Genomic DNA, 17,811 nt, shown 5'->3' with positions numbered 1-17,811 from the left:
GATGATATCGCCGGTTCCGTCCGATATCCATTCTCATCCGCCACGTAGTCGTACGAATGGACTTTTCCCTCCGAGTCGGTGTACTCGTAGTGGCCGCTGACCCGGAGAACTCCTGTTTCCGCATCAATCACACCCTCCTCGCGACGATACTGGCCATCGTTTGTACGGTAGGAAAAGCTGTAACCATTCTCGTCCCTCTCATCATTGAAAGACAGTAACCCATCGTCGCTGGTGGCCGTAGGAGCAAGCTGAACTACGCTGGCTAGCGATAAAAGTGCCAATGCCAACGCAGAACATGTTGACCATTTCTAGGGGCAAGATAAGGAATCGAATTTACGGAGGGATTCACCTTCTCTGGCTGAGGAATTTCGAACGGTTTCTTACCATTTCGCGGGCCGAAAATCGTCTCCGAAACTAGTCGATGAGGCCGCACTGTTGCGAACTTAAACTGATCAAGCTTCACGCGCTTGTTGCGCCTTTTATCCGTCGCAACATCGCGTCGAATCAGTAGATTCTTTTTTTGGTCTTTTCCTTATGGATCGTAGGAGAAGAAACACGTTTTTGAAGTAAATCTTCGCGATTCTTGCCTCGCGATCTTCTCGACAGATGCTACCGTGGTGCACACAAACTAATCCAGGTGAAGTAAAAAATGCTAGTCCCTCTCAAACACTTTCAAACGATCAACAAAAAGAATGGTGAAGATCAACCTTGAATGCCACGCTAATTCGGGGATCTAATAATGTATCATCATCAAACAACAATCAGCGAGCGCAGGTGAACACACCACAAAGGTGAAGATAATTTTCTCAAGAAATATCACAAAACTAGTTATTGCGTTGTCTTGCTGTGGCGAACTAAAACAGATCCTCCTTCACTGATTGTTAGACCCTTTCATTCAAAAGGAAGCATAGCATGTGCGCTCCACAAACACCAAACAAAATCTACTTCGTGTATGTATGGACCATTGTATGACCATGCTGTTTAACACCTAGCGAAATAGTGTGATAAGTTGTGCAAGGAGAGCTCAAACCACAATTTCTTTCGAGTGTTATTCTTCAAGCGACTATAGAGCCTTAACGTTTGTATAAGCGAATCACTAATAAGTATTTCTTTTCTTTTATTGATTGTTGTTTTATACAATTCATCAATTCGTCACACGCCAACGCCACCCCCGCCACTGCGGATCGCCGCAATCTGTAATAATAATCATCATCATTCTGCGCTCATACTTTCTCACGCGATTCACGATCGTTATAGTAGTAATTAGTAGGGAGGATGTGATCGAGAGCGCGCGTACACAATCATGTGCGCACAGCAGCAGCAGCTGCCACTTCTTTCTGTTTAGATAATAGAAACTGCCTAACTAAGGACAACAAACGCGTAAAAAAATAGGATGGGCGGGGGGCTTCCTTTCCTCGATGGGACAGCAAAAAAAAAAAGAAAAGGACACAAAATGTAGTGATTGGAACCATTCGAAACATACAAACAACACACATGCACACGTACACATATGCACACTCACTCCTCACACCGGGAACTGAAATCTAACTCTATGTCACTGCCTATATGCTGTGGGGGGGGGGGGGGGGATTGGGGTTTCTTAATCGGAACATAAAACTCACGGCCATTTATCCCTGCGCTGCGTGTCCTGGTGCTGCTGATGCGTCGTGATTTGATACGTATGTATATGTGTGCGTGCATGTTTGTCTGGATGTGGTACAAAAACTCAAGAATGTGGAAAGCAGATCGGCGCGATCGAATAGATGCTGCTGCTGCATGTAAAATGTGTTTATAATAGGGTTTTATGTATATAGTATCTATATATCCATATTAAGTCACAAACTTAACCACTAAACTGAAATAGGGAAGCGCTGAGGCACACCACATCTAACAGCCACATTCATTACAAACGAAACAGATGGCGTCGTCGTCGGTGGCGGCATCATCTTTTTAGGCATATGATCCGCCACACTGGTCGTCCGCACTAGTAACGCAACAACATAACACACATAAAAAGGGCACCTTCCCGGGGGGACCGGTGAGGCGCGGTCGCGGAGAGAAAGTGTGGGACCGCAGAATACAAAACTTGGGTGACGTGATAATTCTACGCTGTTCTCCATCAAACACAACTGTTCCCACTAATCCTGCTACTAGCGTCGTCCCTTTTCCGTTTGATCCACTCTTCTTTATCCTTTCGCTGCCACTCTGCCGGGATACCACAGGACAATGCCGTTGGTGCGCTGCCACTTCAACAACCGTTTCTTTACACATCAGTAACAACAATTCCTCTATATAAATCCTTTTGTTTCAGCCTTTCGTTTCACGGGCGGAGCGTCGTCTGCTTCGATCTCGTCTCATCGCCTCGTTGGGTGCCTTCCGCTGTCAATGCAGTCCTCCTCTTTCTGTAAGCCTTTCTTTTTGATATATGATCGCTCTCTAGTCCACGCTTATCTGTATACACTTACTCGCTCCTTTAACGCGTATATGCCCATTTACACTTTCCCTAGCAACCATCATTTCAATCTGGTATGTGTCGGTATGTTTTAATATGTTGAAAAGTTTGCAAGTTTTTCAACTTCTTTCCTTTGCTTTCTTTACTCGCTTTCTCTTTATGCTCACTGCTTCTTGCAAAGCAAAAAAAGAAACTAGGATTTATGTTTTAAACACGATCCTCATCCCATCATCAACCATCCTCTTTAGTTGCACTTGTCTTGTGTCTGTCTGTGTGTGTTTTAATGCCATTTTTCCTCTGCCTTCTATGCTCTGTTTATAACAGTTTAGCTTCTCTATTTGCACGCTTTAGTGTCTTTTTTTATATAACATTCTGTCTTCTGTTTTTGTTTGTTTTTGCTACTGAAGTTTCTGTTCGTATCTTTGTGCTACACTTGTGGTTAACTACTGGCTGTTGCTTAACGACTTTATGTGAAGCTTGTTTTTTTTTATTTGTTTCGGCCAACTACTAGAAAAGTACCAACTCCAACAGCTGATTGATTGATGGTAAGTAGTGGAAGTAGTAATAGTAGTATTAATGGTCATTATTCATACCATTGTTTTCTAGACTATTCTGTGCATAATAGCTCTTAGCCAATGCTGTTCGATGCTTCTATGAACTACTTTTGATTTCTCTGTCTCTGTCTTCTCTCTCTCTCTGTCGCATACATTGTTGAGCCGCATACATCTATTGCTACAACATTGAGAGTCTGTGCCTTTTATGACAAGCATCGCAACAGCAGCTTTAGCTTATCATTATCTTCTTTTTTTCTTCTTTTTCTTTAGGAACATACTGTATGTGCACCTAAAAACCTGTGACTGTGTGTTTCTGCACTACGCTATCGCGCAAGTCATTAATGTGCATGTCCGGCCACCCCAGAGGTTTTAATGTGAGGCGTTTGCGCGTTTTTGGTGGCATCTTTCCGCAGGAGATCACTGGAAAAATGCGTCCAGCCAGCATTGTTACCACCGTCTCTGCTACTATCAGGGAACGTAGGTTGAACCTAATACTCCAGCATAACGTGGCCATAGGCCAGCAGGTGTAAACCGAGCCATGGAAGCACTTACATACATATATATATTTACACATATAACACACAAAACAAAACGCGATCGTGTCTAAAACACACACAAACACTTATATGCTCTGGTATAGCAGCAGTAATCGGGTCATTACTTTTTTTCATCCTAGTATACATTTTCTACCTTTCTCAGCTACAGCTGCCAGCGGATTCGACTTCACAACACACACAAGAGACAGACACACGCTAGCGCAGGTTCTACACAAGGTTACACACGTACACACGCACGCACACAGAGGGATGTTATGTTGTTAAGCGCACCTGTGCACGACACTACTAATATCTTAAACAGGTAGGCTTGCTTGTATCTAGTTGGCTAAAATATAACTCGTTTCCGCGCGCCCCCCGTCACATCAATGATGATCAAAGTCAACACTTCTGATTTTTCTGCATTCCGTGGAATCTCATTCACTCTGTATGCTCTGTTTTGTGGGACAGTAGCGAGGGAGTAATTGGGTAACGCGCGTGTGTCAAGAAGCGCCACCAAATACCGAACGCCGGATGAGATGCTGCTGTTGCGGTTCCTCTAATAAGAAACTTCCTGAGAATCAAAACGAATTTCGATCAAGTTAAAACCACCCCATTCCATTGACCAGATTGCAACATTTGGAACATTAATGTGCTGGCGGTGCAGCAGATAGGTAGTACACACCATGCCACACTTGCAGTAAATAAAACATAAATCAATTATCACAGCCCCAATGTCACACGCAGTTATCAGTACACACGCATCATCATCATCATTCTCATTGTGACATACCATTGCATCGTAAATGGATTCGTTTAGAAAGTTTGAATATGGATCCTCCGTTTGCAAAGGAAGGCCGTCGATGTGTCTTGTAATGTGGCAACACAAAGACATAATCAGCCCCGCAAATCCTATCCATGATGAAGAGAGTCATCTTATCAGTCACACAAGAAGATAGCGACGAGACACAGAATGAATCGTAAATGTGATCAATAGTTCGGTTTACTTGCAACCCTCAGCCACTTGGTCGAGGTTAGAAGACCATACTCCTCCAGCAACCACATGCGAGTGAAAGAATTTGCAATGGTCTACTTCGATTCGTTTGAAAAGATATCACATAGTTGCTGTGCGGGTGCAAAGGAGAAGGGCCCTAGACATCGAGTAGGCTCTGAACGCAGCGAGTTGGTGTTCGACCGTCGATGTCGACAAGGAAAACCTTCTGGAGCTGTTGATGGTTTCCACGATCAATGCTCATCTCAAAATGTACATCTGTGTGTATGTCGTTTGTTTATGTCATTTTATATCACAACCTGTTGCTCTCTCCATCTTCATTCAACCACCTGCACACCTCTTTCGTTCACTAGGAGCAACACTACGTACTAGCTGCTTTTCTCGTTGGCTTATCACAATGATGGAAAGGATACGATCGATGCCTCTTCTATGCCTTATGAAGATTCGATCCTACTACAGGGTAGGGGGCGATTTCTGAAGCGAAGCATAAAACATAAAAATGCCAAACCGGACAGCTAGGACGCCAAAGCCCTGCCGCCTTCACTTCCTTTTACGTGTTGTGAGTTGTTATGTGTGTTGGTGTGCGTATATGTGAGTTGGGCGCTTCTTTCTCTTTATCTCCTTATATCTGCCTCGCGCTAATCATAAAAAAACGAACGCAGTAGGCTGGTTCTACTCGTTCTACTTTCTCGAATGCCATCGATCGATCAGTCACGCACGGGCCTCCACTTGCATAATGCATAAAATGTTTATCAAATACAATCGTTATTGTAACTAATGATAAAACGGAACTTTATGATTAAAAAAAACTAAACATGCAGCTCCCTCCCCTTTCCATCGGCTGCTGGATGACAATGCATGATGCCATGATGCTCTTCTTCCTTCCTTCGCTCGTTAATGCGAACGCAACAGTTCAACGGTTGCGCTCTCCTGAGTATTAGACTTGATTTTGCCTTCCTTTTGCTTAACTGCTAAATTGCTCGTCCCCATACAGACAAAGTGTTACCTTATAATTCTGTGACAACCGGACAACTGCAACCTCGTTTGCGGTTACTTGCCGCCACCACAACCGATACCACCGTTGTTATCGTCCTCTTCTGGGCGTTCAAGCTTTACGATCGGCATACCACCAGGGGTGGTGATGTTGGTGCTTACTGGTGGTCCTCCTACCAGCGAGCTTCCACCAGCAGCGAGCAGTGCCGCAGTCGATGAATTGAGTATAGTACCAGGAGTGACCGCACGTACCACCGGTGCTGTACCCCTGCACTCGCTCCATTATGTGCTGTGGTTGTTGTTGAACGATGGAATGTGAAACAACGGCGACAGAATTTTGTGCGACAGATTGGGCAGATGTGAGATGTGCGGATGGTGGAAGTTCACTTGATGGTGTAGCTCGGTTGCGCCACCATGTTCCTGACCCGGGGCCGTATGGTGCGGCAGATGGCTAGTGATCAAATGATGCGACAGTTGCTGCTGCAGATGAATTGGAAGATTGTGCTGTTGCTGCAAAACCAAATGCTGCTGCTGCTGCTGCTGCTGCTGCTGTTGTTGTTGCTGCTGCTGTTGCTGTTGTTGTTGCTGCTGTTGCTGTTGGTGACTACCGACAGGAGAGAGCTGCTGCTGGTGAGTCTGCTGTTGCTGGTGGGCCTGTTGCTGTTGCTGCTGTTGCGAATGATTCGTGTGCTGTGACAGACCGATACCGGGTGGCGTGTGTTGCTGTTGGGCATGCGGATGTCCAGTAGGGATGCCCCCTCCTAGAATAACACCATTCGTCGTCACGTGACCAGCGTGTGGAAGGTGTATCGCGTTTGCCAGCGAATGTGCTGTCACGTTCGACCCGATCGACGATGAAATGACCGACGTCAGGATGGCGGATGGCAGATGCATCTGGGAGGTCGGTGGTGCGGACGGTGGCGGTGGTGGTGGTTGTGCCGGTTGTGACACCTGTTGTTGTTGTTGTTGTTGCTGCTGTTGCTGTTGGCTGACATTCAACGGAATGGGGCCACCATTGTTGGTGGTCCCGATATGCTGCTGCTGTAGCCCGCCGGAGTTGGAGCTACCGTCGATGTCGACCTCGCTCTTGATATTCTCCAGCTTCACGCTGTGCTGCTGCTGCTGCTGCTGGGCTACACTGCTTATATCACATTTTTTCGTGTGGCGCTCGAATTCGATTATGTCTTCGAACTGCATCTTGCACGTTTGGCAGTTGTACAGAATCCTACAAGTAAACAAACAAAAACAGACCAAAAAAACAAATGTCAGCAAACACAAAACTCAGGACGAAGAAGGTTTTTCAAACTATTTCCCACATCAATCAGTATGAACCAAACTTGTAATGTCCTCACTAGGACTAGGAGATATTGTGAAAGCTTTCATCATTAACAATACACCCGCAACATGATGTTTGTCTCTCAGTTGAGAATCCCGATACTTACACCATCACTTGCCCGTTCTGTTGCTCCTGCTTAATTGCTTGCTTCTGGTGCACTAGCAGGTGCTTCTTCAGGTTGGAATACTGCGAGTAGGACTTAGGACACAGTGGACACGTGTGGGGCCGAATACCAAGGTGCACCATTTCATGCTTCTTCAGATTGGCACGTTGCGAGAAAGCCTTATCACAGCTTTTGCATTTGAACGGTTTTTCTCCTACGAACGCATAAAAGGAAATCAAACAATTTGCATCATCAGTACACTCTGGAGAAATTGCATACTGCTTGCTTTGTTGCGTCGCTTGGCTTGCCATTACTAATATTCATGCGGACAACAACAATGGTATGTAGACACAATTACACTAGATTTAGAGGGAACAGAAGACGGATGAGCATCACATCGAATTACCAAAACAATGAAAAGCTAACAGACGTAGCAAGGCCGAATAGTGTTTTTCCGAAGAGAGATAATACAATTTGTTACTTTATAAACGCGATTTGATACTCATCAAAATGTAATTGTTCAGTACTGGAAAAGCAGGCTGTTTTGCTTGTGTTTAATAGTGTTATGTAAAGGGTGAAGTAGAAAACCACTAGCGTTAAAAAAAGGCTAACGTGTACACAAACGAGACACACGAGTTATTGCGTGGAGTAATAGGATTAATAAAGAAGGACAACATAAACAGAAAAAAACGGTAACTTATTTACCCGTATGGAGCATCTGATGCTTAACCATATTGGCCTGCTGGGCAAACGCTTTGTCGCAGGTGGGACATTTGTACGGTTTGATTCCTGAACGCATCACCATCAGCAACAGCATCATCATCGCAAGGGAGAGGGGAAAACGGCACAGACCGAGAGAGAGAGAAAAATGGAAGGAAATTATCAATAGACTAATGCTTCTGTGTGGTCCAATTGTTGCTCATGAATGAAATATTGCCAACCAAAGAAAAAAAAATCGTATATTACCGCTGTGAAGCATCTGATGTTTGACCATGTTCGCGTGCTGGGCAAAGGCTTTTTCACACACTGAACATTTATAGGGTTTTATTCCTGTTCCGAGCGGTTCCCGGTTAACCAGACAAAGGTAGTGGTGTAATCGCAGCATGCCGATGCGTTGCGTTTCAAGTGATTTGACAGCCATTTGGAAGGGAAACGAACCATGAAAAAAGAGAAATAGAGAGACAGATAGAGAGAAAAAAAGCATGAATAAATGGCAGTCCAGGTGTGAACAATTGGATTAGAGGGGGTTTGTGCTGGTACTGAACAGATTTTCCGTACGATGATATCCCATCGAACATCAAGCTCATTTAAAGGGGAGCATTAAACGGGGCAAGGATTGCTAAGAACATTCGCATACCAGAGTGCCAGGACAGCAATCGGGGGAACGAATGTGTTGAGCAAGGAATCGCGCTAACATCGCTTTGATCATTTTGAACAAGGGGAAGACACAAACGGAGGTAAGGGAAAGGAAACGGGTAGGTGGTTGGTGTCCGGAAAATCGTATCGAAAGTGTGTATTACCCGTATGAAGCATCTCGTGTTTGACCATGTTGGCCTGCTGAGCGAATGCCTTGTCGCAGGTATTGCATTTGTACGGTTTTAAACCTGATGGACGGAAAGAAGGAGGTTTTCGTATCTTTAGTGACAGGTTCGCATTTCTTCGAAAGCACGCATTTAATGGGAAAGGATAAGGAAAAAAAGAACATAACCACGCAGCAAAACAGCGGAAAGTAACACGCCCAAGCAGCGCCAAAGAACATGCAACAATCACGGACGGATATCAACGCGTCTGGCACGAGAGATGTGTAGTAGTAGATGGCGGCCATCGCGCTAACTTTGATGCTAATTCGTTTTAGTTCCCGTGACTACTGCGATTACATACGATCATGTGTCGACATTATTTTCGATACGCCTATATTAACATCTGGGAACTAGCGGAAGCGAAACGCATTTTGGAATGATTTTGTATGTAACAATAGAATGTTGTCGCAACAGTTTTCTTTTTTCAATTGAACGGGGTCTCTCTTTCGATACTTCGCAAAGGTAATTGAGAACATATGTTTATTGGTGGGTTTCCTTTTTTTTAAAGAAAAAGAAAAAGGGAAAGAGGTATAGCTAAAATTTCGTATATTATGTATTACCGGTATGCAGCATCTGATGTTTGACCATGTTGGCCTGCTGGGCAAATGCCTTATCGCATGTGCTGCACTTATACGGCTTCAATCCTGTGCCGCCCGCAAATGGACAAAGAGAAAGAACAAACATATCGGATCAATCATCGTCAATCAATGTCAAGGTCATACTACTACTAACCGGTGTGAAGCATTTGATGTTTCATCATATTGGCGTGCTGTGCAAATGCCTTATCACAAGTGGGACATTTGTACGGCTTGATACCTGTAGAAAAAATCGAGTGCAAAACAAAGCGATTAGTTAGTTATTCATGCGAGTGGTGTACGAATGTTTCGAATGTTTGGTGACGGTGATGATTGAAGTGATGTGATCCACGATTAATAACTAGGTGATTACTAATGAAGGAATGGTGTTTGCAAATTGGGTGATACATTGAAATTAGCCTCTTGCCCAGTTGCCAGTTGATCCAAAACATTTAACACACATTTAACGAACTAAGTGAAATTAATCGAAAAAAAAACCTCGTCCTTAGCAATTGTCAGTGGCTTTTTGAAAGGGATCCGTTTATCCATTAGAAATAGAAACAAGACACATCTTGTGGGGCTTTCAAAAGATCTGAGATCATTTATCTATCACACAATGATACAATGCTGCAATACACACATTCAGTCTCATTTCTAACATAGCTCTAGTTTGTTGTGATCCGAGAGCGGGGTAGCAGGAGTAGGAGAAGTAGGGACAAAACTTTTCGCCCACACGACACGATAGCGCTCAAAATGATATGTGTGTGAGTTCCAGTATCCTAACATTTCATGATGACTAATGGATGAGAAGTAGTATGGTGGCTCTCTGCGGGCTTTAACCGAGTATTGCTGTATGGTGGTCCTGAGAAGTATTACCAGTGTGCAGCATCTCGTGCTTAACCATGTTCGCCTGCTGGGCGAAGGCTTTTCCACAGGTGGAGCACTTGTACGGTTTCACGCCTTTGCAGATTTTCCCATTAAAGATAGGACGATATTAACGTTGTCAGGCCATTTTACGGGTGGTTCGATGTTATATCAAATCGATAGGTACACGCGGGGAAGAGCAAGACGTACGAAAACAGAGAAAGGATGGTCGAACGGGCGCGCGCGCACAAACGCGGATGAATGGGCAGGCAGTGTGTCCGAGAATAGAGCGGAAAAGAGAAAAAGAGAAAAAAACAACCGATCAGTGACATAAAAATGCGATTATCAACCAGCTAACGGAGCCCAAAACGAAGCTACAAGTGAGTGCAGGGGCAATACGTGTCAGATAGAGATTTGAACATGAACCGTAAACGTAAAGGAAGGAGTTCAATAACACAAAAAGGGAATTCGTTGGGAAAAGGATGATGTGTCCGTATTCGGTATCACAAGAGTGATTCGAGTTCAAAAAGCAATAGGCAGTCTTTAAAAATGAGTTCGAGTCATAAATAATACTACACAAGTGTAGTATGTTGAAGTGTAAAAGGCGATGATTGGAAAGAAAGTGACAGAATGAAGAAATAGAAGCGTACCGGTATGCAGCATTTGATGTTTCACCATGTTGGCCTGCTGGGTGAAAGCCTTCTCACACACGGGACACTTGAACGGTTTAAGTCCTGCAAGTGCAACAGATAAAAAGAGAAGAACGAGCGTCGCTTAAAAGGGTTGTAATCATAAAATAGTATAGAGCGATACAGATACGGATAGTAATTAGTAGGGGGTGGGAGACAAAACCAGTGGGATAAAACATTAAATACACGGTATGCCGCTCTATATTTACCTGTATGTAGCATTTGATGTTTAATCATGTTTGCATGTTGGGTGAACGCCTTCTCGCATACTGGACATTTATAGGGCTTCAGACCTTTCGTCGTTCAATGCAGTAGCATTACGTGACGTGATAGAACCCATCCAACGTTCGCATTGAAGTTATATCCGATTGAACAAACATGTAAAGAGAAAATAAATCATTAATTTACAAGTGCTTTTAAATGGGAACAGAACAATGAATGAAAATGAGAAAGGCATTAAAAAGAACCCAGATGAAGACTTTTCAAGCAAAACAAACAATGGGTAAGTAGCATCTAACATCATATGGGAAGAAGTTAAAACGACGTAAAGGTTAATTTATCGTCCTGAATAAAGCACGGAAGGAAAATAGCAGAAAACTAATGGAAGACAAAAAAAAGCAGCAAACCTGTGTGAAGCATTTGATGTTTGACCATATTAGCGTGCTGCGAAAATGCTTTCTGGCACACGGGACATTTGTAGGGTTTGAGGCCTGAAAATGGAAATTGGGATAACCCAGCTTTAAATTCTGTTATGTTCGTGAACAGTATAAACTGTGTAGCAGATCACAATGGCTATGCTATGGTCGATAGGTTTCTTGATTCGTCGATTGAGCTGTTTTATGCTTAAGTAATTTACGATCAATTGAAGTGTTCTAACATGGTATGTAATGAGACGAGCATAAATGAAAGAGAACAGAAATTATTTCTCCTCTATCGTCTTTGTTCGAAGGCAAACTAGGGTGCTAGTGTCTAAAGGGAGAACGTTGGGATCAAACACTTACCCGTATGAAGTAGTTGATGCTTCAACATGTTCGCTTGTTGGGTAAAACACTTTTCACAAATCGGACACTTGAATGGTTTGAGTCCTGGTGGGGTGATAAAAGGAAACAACTTCATCATTACTATACGCCCAAAGAACTTGATTCTTTGCATCACTGCATTCGATGAGAGCTGCTGCAGCATTATGCTTCAGTATGAACCAAACATAAGAAGTCAGCAAAGCAAATTGTGATCAAAATGTGTTAGTTTGTCATCATGCTAATGCTGCAGCCAACAACTCCAGGAGGGGATCATGTGCTCTACTACACAGCACCGGACATAAGTAGCTTACCGTTGTGGACGAGATCATGCCGCTGAAGGTTGGCTAGCTGAGTAAAGCCTTTGTTACAAATCTGACACACAAAGGGACCTGTAAAAACAGTAAGCGAAAAGTTAGTTAGGAGAAGCTAATAAAGCTGAGGAAAGAAAAAAACGTGAGCTTACGTTCTCCGGTATGTGCCTTGGTGTGCTTCCACATGGAACTATGGCTAGGGAATTCCTTACTACATATTTCACATTTAAACTTATTCTCTGTCAAGTGCTTGGTCTGATGTAGCTGCATTTCTTCCACCGTATCAAAGCGCTGGAAAAGAGGGAAGACATTCGAAAAGAATTAGTGTTTACAGTAGTATTTACAGGCCGGTTGAACACCTTTTTTCATTGTGCTAGTGTATTTAAGAAATGGATGATCTGTAAATTACATTAAGAATATGACATCGAATGATTGCAAAGCGAACCGAATCCTATCCAAATCTGTTTAATCCTTCAGAGGTTGGCACAAGCATCATACCAGACAAGAAACAGCGCTGTAACGCGCTCGCCTTCTGTGGTTGTAAGCGAAACAGAGACGAGGAAAATAAGGATGCCGGTTCAGGTCGGCTCGGTGCAGCATAGGCACACCACACCACCGCTCTACTTGGCTTCATAAACCTGATTCTAGCAGACAGCAGATCGGGACGGCCAAACGAACGAAAGCGAACCTTCGATAAATGACGAGCGTAAAGAAGGACGCTGCAACAGGAACGGGTTTGGTTTTGTCGATTCCTTTTTTGACCCTGTCCGTTCAAACCAACCAACCAGCCGGCTGCCCATCGAGCCTGGCAACCAAACCAACTTAGCTATGCTCGTGCAGAGCATACGAGAAAGAGGATTCGTTCGAGAACGCTGCTGGTGGTGCTGCTGGTATCAATACTGGTGTGTGTTTCTACTTTCATGTGTCTTTGTGTGCCTGGCTATAGCACTGCCCAGGCACAGAGAAACTCGTTCACTAGGTTGAAGCCTTTAAACGCCTCTTCCTCCTCCTTTCGAGATCAATTGTCAATATCCAGCAGGTTTTACGAGCGAGAACACATGATGATGATGATGGTAATGGTGTGGCGGCAGCGATGCTCCACTGCATGCATCGCGATTTAAGTGATTTTCTCGGCGATTTGCTTTCGATTTCCCTTTTTTCTCTTAACCCCTCTCCTTTCCTTCCCCGGCTCCCTAAAGCTCACCTTCCGGCATTGTGGACACTTGATTTTGTTGAGATTAATGAGCGTATTGCTCAGGGAGATGGACAAGGCTAGTGAGTGCTTATTGTCAGTCAGCGCCTCGTGGTTAAGCATCTCGTTGCGTCCGAGCTCGATTTCGCCATCCTCGAATGTGGTTTGCTGTAAAGGGAAAACAAACGAAAAAAAAAACACATTAATAAACGATAACCACACGAGGATAGCAAATATCGTCGGAGAGCATCAGAGGATTTTTTTATTTTTCGCTAGTAATTTCAGCGAATTCCGCATCGAGCTTCCATCCCAATTTAATCACATTTCAAGGCACATATACGTGGGAGGTGAGAAGAAGTGAACGATCAAATTTAGATCTTCATCCACGAAGCGAGCGGAGGATCTTCCTCGTGCACCCCCACCTCGCCATATCGCCAGCTAGAAGCGAATGGAATGAAACATAAATAAATAGCGAGAATACACTATCTGACTGACTGACTGACGATTACCAGCACATCCCGGGTTCGGGTTTATGCGCCGGGAAAAAGATTCTGGAAAAAGCTATGCTACTAGATCACGGAACACGTGTGAAAGAGAGGAGAATGAAGGAGCCAGCGAGTGAAAGCGAAAGCCTTACGAACGTGCTGCTGGGTGAACGAGACGAGAAAAAAGAACGGAGAGCAAAGTGGCCCCTTGCATCTTTCTCATCGGAGGTAGTCAGGACGAGAACGGGATGATGTAGACGTTTTACGGCCGGGTTCACAAAGGACCTCTAACATTGGACACCTCTAAGCAAGTGACCCATGTAAGGGCGATAGATCTATTATCTTAATCTTTTCGTTGCCCGTTGTGTCTTGAAAATTGGATGGAAAATACATAAAAAAAAAACACAGCAACCGGAGGAATGTGGAATGCGTTTTCTCGGCGGCTACTGCGAGTTCGCATCGGAGAACAGACACTTTTCCAGCCTCCAATAATTCATCACCGAATCACCGCAGCTCCCTCCCCGGGGCCATTTCGAAACTACGTGGTGGGCAACCCGAACCTAAACGCGATGGACGTGTGTGTTGTGGCGCCCCGCACTTCAACCCGCTGTGTCCACGATCGACGGGTTGCCAAAATTTCGCGAATTTCATGCGCGAAACGAAGAGGACGAAAGCGAACACCGAAAACATGGCCGAAACTATACGCGAAAAAAATAGGAAAAGCTGGCAAAGAAGAAGCCGCACACACGCATGCACACGGCTGCAAACTAGTCCACCGCACAGGCGGGTACGCGAATAGAAGACGCGAGAAAATGGTGTGAAGCTCTCTAAAATTTTGCGAACGAACAAAAAAAATTCGCAACTCGCATAGCTTGCTGCGAGAGCCCGGCTCCCGTCGCGGTGGGGAGGGATATGTTGGGGTGACGAGGGATTTGGTTAACTAAGGGGGGGGGGGGGGGGGTACCGGGCTGAATGCTACGGTGTGCGAGATCCAGAGGATTGCGATGGATGGTCGGTCAGCCGGCGCAGGTTTCACCGCGCCAGAGAGCGACAGATAGAGAGGGAGCGAGCGAGAGACCGACAGACGGAAGCAGCATAAGCATGCAGCCCAAAGGGGGGGGTTCGAGGCCCCAAAAAAATGGCCTTTTTGTGGTCGAACATCAGGACGAGAGCAGAGAATAATGAAAAAAAAAACCCCAACGAGGGCTACTTCGATTTTTCAGCTCTCTCGCGAGTTGAATCTTTTTTCTGTCTCGTCTCTTTCGTCGCTGTGCGCTGCGCTGGTGAGGTTAGAAGGGGTGGCCGGGCCGGTGTATCGGGGGGGGCGCGAATTCGCGAAACCACATTTTGGCTGTTGGCTGGCACCCGCACTCTCATATTTTTGCACATACGCGCCCCCCAATGCACATACATACATATGTACACACGGCACGGCCATTGCACAGACACACACAACAGCCTGTCGTGTGCCTCGTAACCAAACCGCATCTTGTTCGCTCGTTCTCTCGCGTTCTCCCTCTTTGTCACTCACACGTAGCAACCGGATGGGTTGAAAGAAAAAAGAAAAAGGAGTTCATACACCGAAAATGCCCCTTGTCAATGCCGATTTTGCGGCGGATACCGCGCGATAACATAACCCCTTCTAGCCCACCGGCTCGATCATGATGATGCCCTCCCCCCCACCGCCCCCCAGAGAACCCGTCACAGCGCCAGCCAACCAGCCGCCCATCATGTCGCAGCCGGCGAACGCATTCGCCCGTTCGCACGCGTGTGTGTGGATGTGTGTGTGCGAGCGTGCCAGCGTGTGGCGGAACCGGATGGGCGAGTGACGACAATGGCGAGAATGGGATGGAAGCTCGCATGCTTCGATCGCCGTCACCGTCGCCGCCGTCCATCGGTCGGTCTCCTCAAAAGGGTGACCGCAAAATCGAAGCGCACCGCACATATCGGATCAGCGCATAGTAGCCATGTTTGATTTCGATGATAAAAAAGAAATACCACGACACAGCGGCAGCGACACCTGCGATTTTCATGCGCCCGGCGCGTTCCCTCTATCGATTTCGTGATGGTGGTGGCCGGTCCGTCCCTCTACTTACCAGCGGGTAGAACATGGTACGGTTCATCGGGCCGTACGCGCACGGGGAAAGGCCGGATCCCTCGACGGACGCGGCGACGGCGGCGGCAACAGCGGCAGCACCAGCACAGACACCACGCGGACACGAGATGCCGTCACGTCAGAGGATTTCAGGCGGAGTGGCGGAGCAGAACAGGTCTTTGCGGCACTTCCTGCGCCCACAGCTGGAGGAGCGCTACTCGTTTCCGGTTCGGGGTCCGTGTTCGGGGCGCTCCTTTGTGTGTGAGGCACGCAGGAGCACACTCTGCGGCGATTACGTGCGAACCGCCGGAATACTCCCACAGTCGGTTTTCGGCAGAAAGCAGAACTACAGTTACCGTTTCCCGTTCTTTGTGGGGTTTTCATTGAAGGGAAATAAGAACGAACGATCAATTTAGGATGAGGCGAAACATCCCCGACGGCCACCGCCGAACCGAACCTTACCGCGTTTAACGAGAGAGTGAGTGAGTGTGTGAGTGAGAGAGGACGAGGGCTGCGCTGAAAATGTCAACCGAGCGCCCCCTGAGCACAAGAGTCGGGTAACCGACGGACCAGGTCGCTATTCGGTCGGATTGGGGCGCTTTTACGTCTGCATTATGAACGAAACACAGGAAAATCCGTTTGAACCGAGGGCGTTTTATTTTATTTTAAAACCATTTAAACGCAGTTTTCAACTTTTCCTTCCACTTTGCCCGCAGCATGATAGCCGTACAGTATCAGTTTAACCCAGCGGGATGTTGAGCAATCCTCTTTACAGGGATGGATTTTCTGAGTGAATCGCGATCGCAAACGTTCCTCGTTGAATAGCCGGAATGTTTAACATTATGGAAGAAGGACTGGTGCAGAGCCTCCGATTAAACTCGGCGATGATTGTGTTGACCCGTATTTATCTTGTTTTTTTGCACCTATCCTTGGTACAGTGGAGCATATCTAATTCTTCTTGTCCGTATCGGTGATCTCCGTTATCGTTGCACTGCTGCCCTTGGAGGGCGCGTTGAGCTTGTAGATGCTGTAGTTCAGCACGGTAGCGAAGGCACACCAGGCAAAGTACGGAACGAATAGAAGCCCAGCAAGGCGGTCGATACTGTAGAACGCCACACCTGTTGCGGCAACGGACGAAGTCAGGGCCACAATTTCAACAACGCTCTAGAAGGGAGAATGATAAATTCGCATTAATAACCTGCCAAAAATTTGGTCGAATCAGAGTTTATCGGACGATAGCTTACCCATTTGAGCTCGTGGCAGCTGAAGAAGATCGGCGACCAGGCCCAGTTCAGGGCGAGCTGAGTACCGTAAAGTATCAGTGGTACACGGGCAGGTCCCGAGAATCCACCACCCGTTTTCCACACCAGATACGACGCGTATCCCATGCCGGCGTAGAGCGATGTCCACACCGGACCGAAAACCCAGTTCGGTGGGCGGAAGGAAGGAAAGTTCAGCTTGCTGTACCAGCCCTCGATTTCCCGGCGTGTTAAATAACCGTTCACGAATCCTCCGAGCTGCGGCAACACGACTGCAGCCCCTATCTTCGCTACTGTACCGTAATCTACTGGCATCGTGCACCTGTGATTAGCAACTGCCTTTGAGGATGCACCGGCTGAGAATGAATTTCACAACTTTTAGGATGAGCTAAGAACTACGAGCGTTTGCATGCACGCTTTGAACCGGATATCCGATAAGAATGGTTCGAGACAGAAGGCAGAAGAGCCAGTTAAGCCTGCTGGAGAGATATCACTGGGAGTGACGAAATAGCCCAGCAATCAAGCAAAACAAACAATTAATAAAAATGATGAAGTCATAGCAGGCGAATTCGCCCCACAGGGTGACGCTGAAGAATTCGTCCCTTTTAGCTGATAATCCACTGAAATTTTCAGAAAGTGAGAAATAATACAATACTTCCAGTGAAATGCTAAAATACAAAAAGGATTAACGATCTGCTGCAGTCCTTCTTCGCAGGATTTTCTTCGGCGAGCTCTCCTTTTCGCCACCGTCGTGATGTA

General features: G+C 46.0%; 3 protein-coding genes across 8 annotated transcripts in view; 1 reads left to right on the top strand and 2 right to left on the bottom strand.

Annotated features, from left to right (window-relative positions):
- Positions 1-4,513: 4,513 nt before the first annotated feature.
- On the bottom strand, positions 4,514-16,273 carry LOC126579085 (zinc finger protein ZFP2-like). Of its 6 annotated transcripts, XM_050242350.1 has the most exons (17): positions 16,256-16,273; positions 15,795-16,160; positions 13,226-13,381; positions 12,174-12,312; positions 12,022-12,099; positions 11,693-11,776; positions 11,318-11,401; positions 10,901-10,984; positions 10,653-10,736; positions 10,015-10,098; positions 9,296-9,379; positions 9,124-9,207; positions 8,504-8,587; positions 7,950-8,033; positions 7,689-7,772; positions 6,987-7,197; positions 4,514-6,769 (listed from the first exon to the last, which is right to left on the bottom strand). In XM_050242350.1, exons 2-17 carry the CDS (start codon positions 15,819-15,821, stop codon positions 5,827-5,829), a joined length of 2,394 nt encoding a protein of 797 aa, XP_050098307.1. In that variant the 5' UTR covers positions 15,822-16,160; positions 16,256-16,273; the 3' UTR covers positions 4,514-5,826. The 6 variants fall into 6 exon arrangements, with proteins under 6 accessions (XP_050098307.1, XP_050098306.1, XP_050098308.1 ...); XM_050242349.1 differs by lacking the exon at positions 16,256-16,273 and having other exon boundaries at positions 15,795-16,245; XM_050242351.1 differs by lacking the exons at positions 10,015-10,098; positions 16,256-16,273 and having other exon boundaries at positions 15,795-16,245.
- Positions 16,274-16,427: 154 nt separating this feature from the next.
- Positions 16,428-17,515, bottom strand: LOC126579099 (translocator protein). The gene is made up of 2 exons (XM_050242399.1): positions 17,038-17,515; positions 16,428-16,957 (listed from the first exon to the last, which is right to left on the bottom strand). The coding sequence occupies exons 1-2, from the start codon at positions 17,365-17,367 to the stop codon at positions 16,742-16,744; spliced, it is 546 nt and encodes a 181-aa protein (XP_050098356.1). The 5' UTR covers positions 17,368-17,515; the 3' UTR covers positions 16,428-16,741.
- Positions 17,516-17,627: 112 nt separating this feature from the next.
- Positions 17,628-17,811, top strand: part of LOC126579103 (protein FAM136A) — a 1,041-nt gene continuing 857 nt past the window's right edge. Inside the window, exons 1-2 of the mRNA XM_050242403.1 lie at positions 17,628-17,688; positions 17,768-17,811. The exon at positions 17,768-17,811 is cut by the window's right edge and continues 178 nt beyond it. The gene's annotated coding sequence lies outside the window, so the exon portion shown is untranslated. The remainder of the gene's footprint in view (positions 17,689-17,767) is intronic.

Source organism: Anopheles aquasalis, chromosome 3 (assembly GCF_943734665.1).
Source record: "Anopheles aquasalis chromosome 3, idAnoAquaMG_Q_19, whole genome shotgun sequence".
In the NCBI taxonomy this organism is placed as follows: domain Eukaryota; kingdom Metazoa; phylum Arthropoda; class Insecta; order Diptera; family Culicidae; genus Anopheles; species Anopheles aquasalis.
The sequence above is the reverse complement of the archived record's forward strand: the minus strand, read 5'-3'. Positions and strand labels throughout refer to the sequence as shown.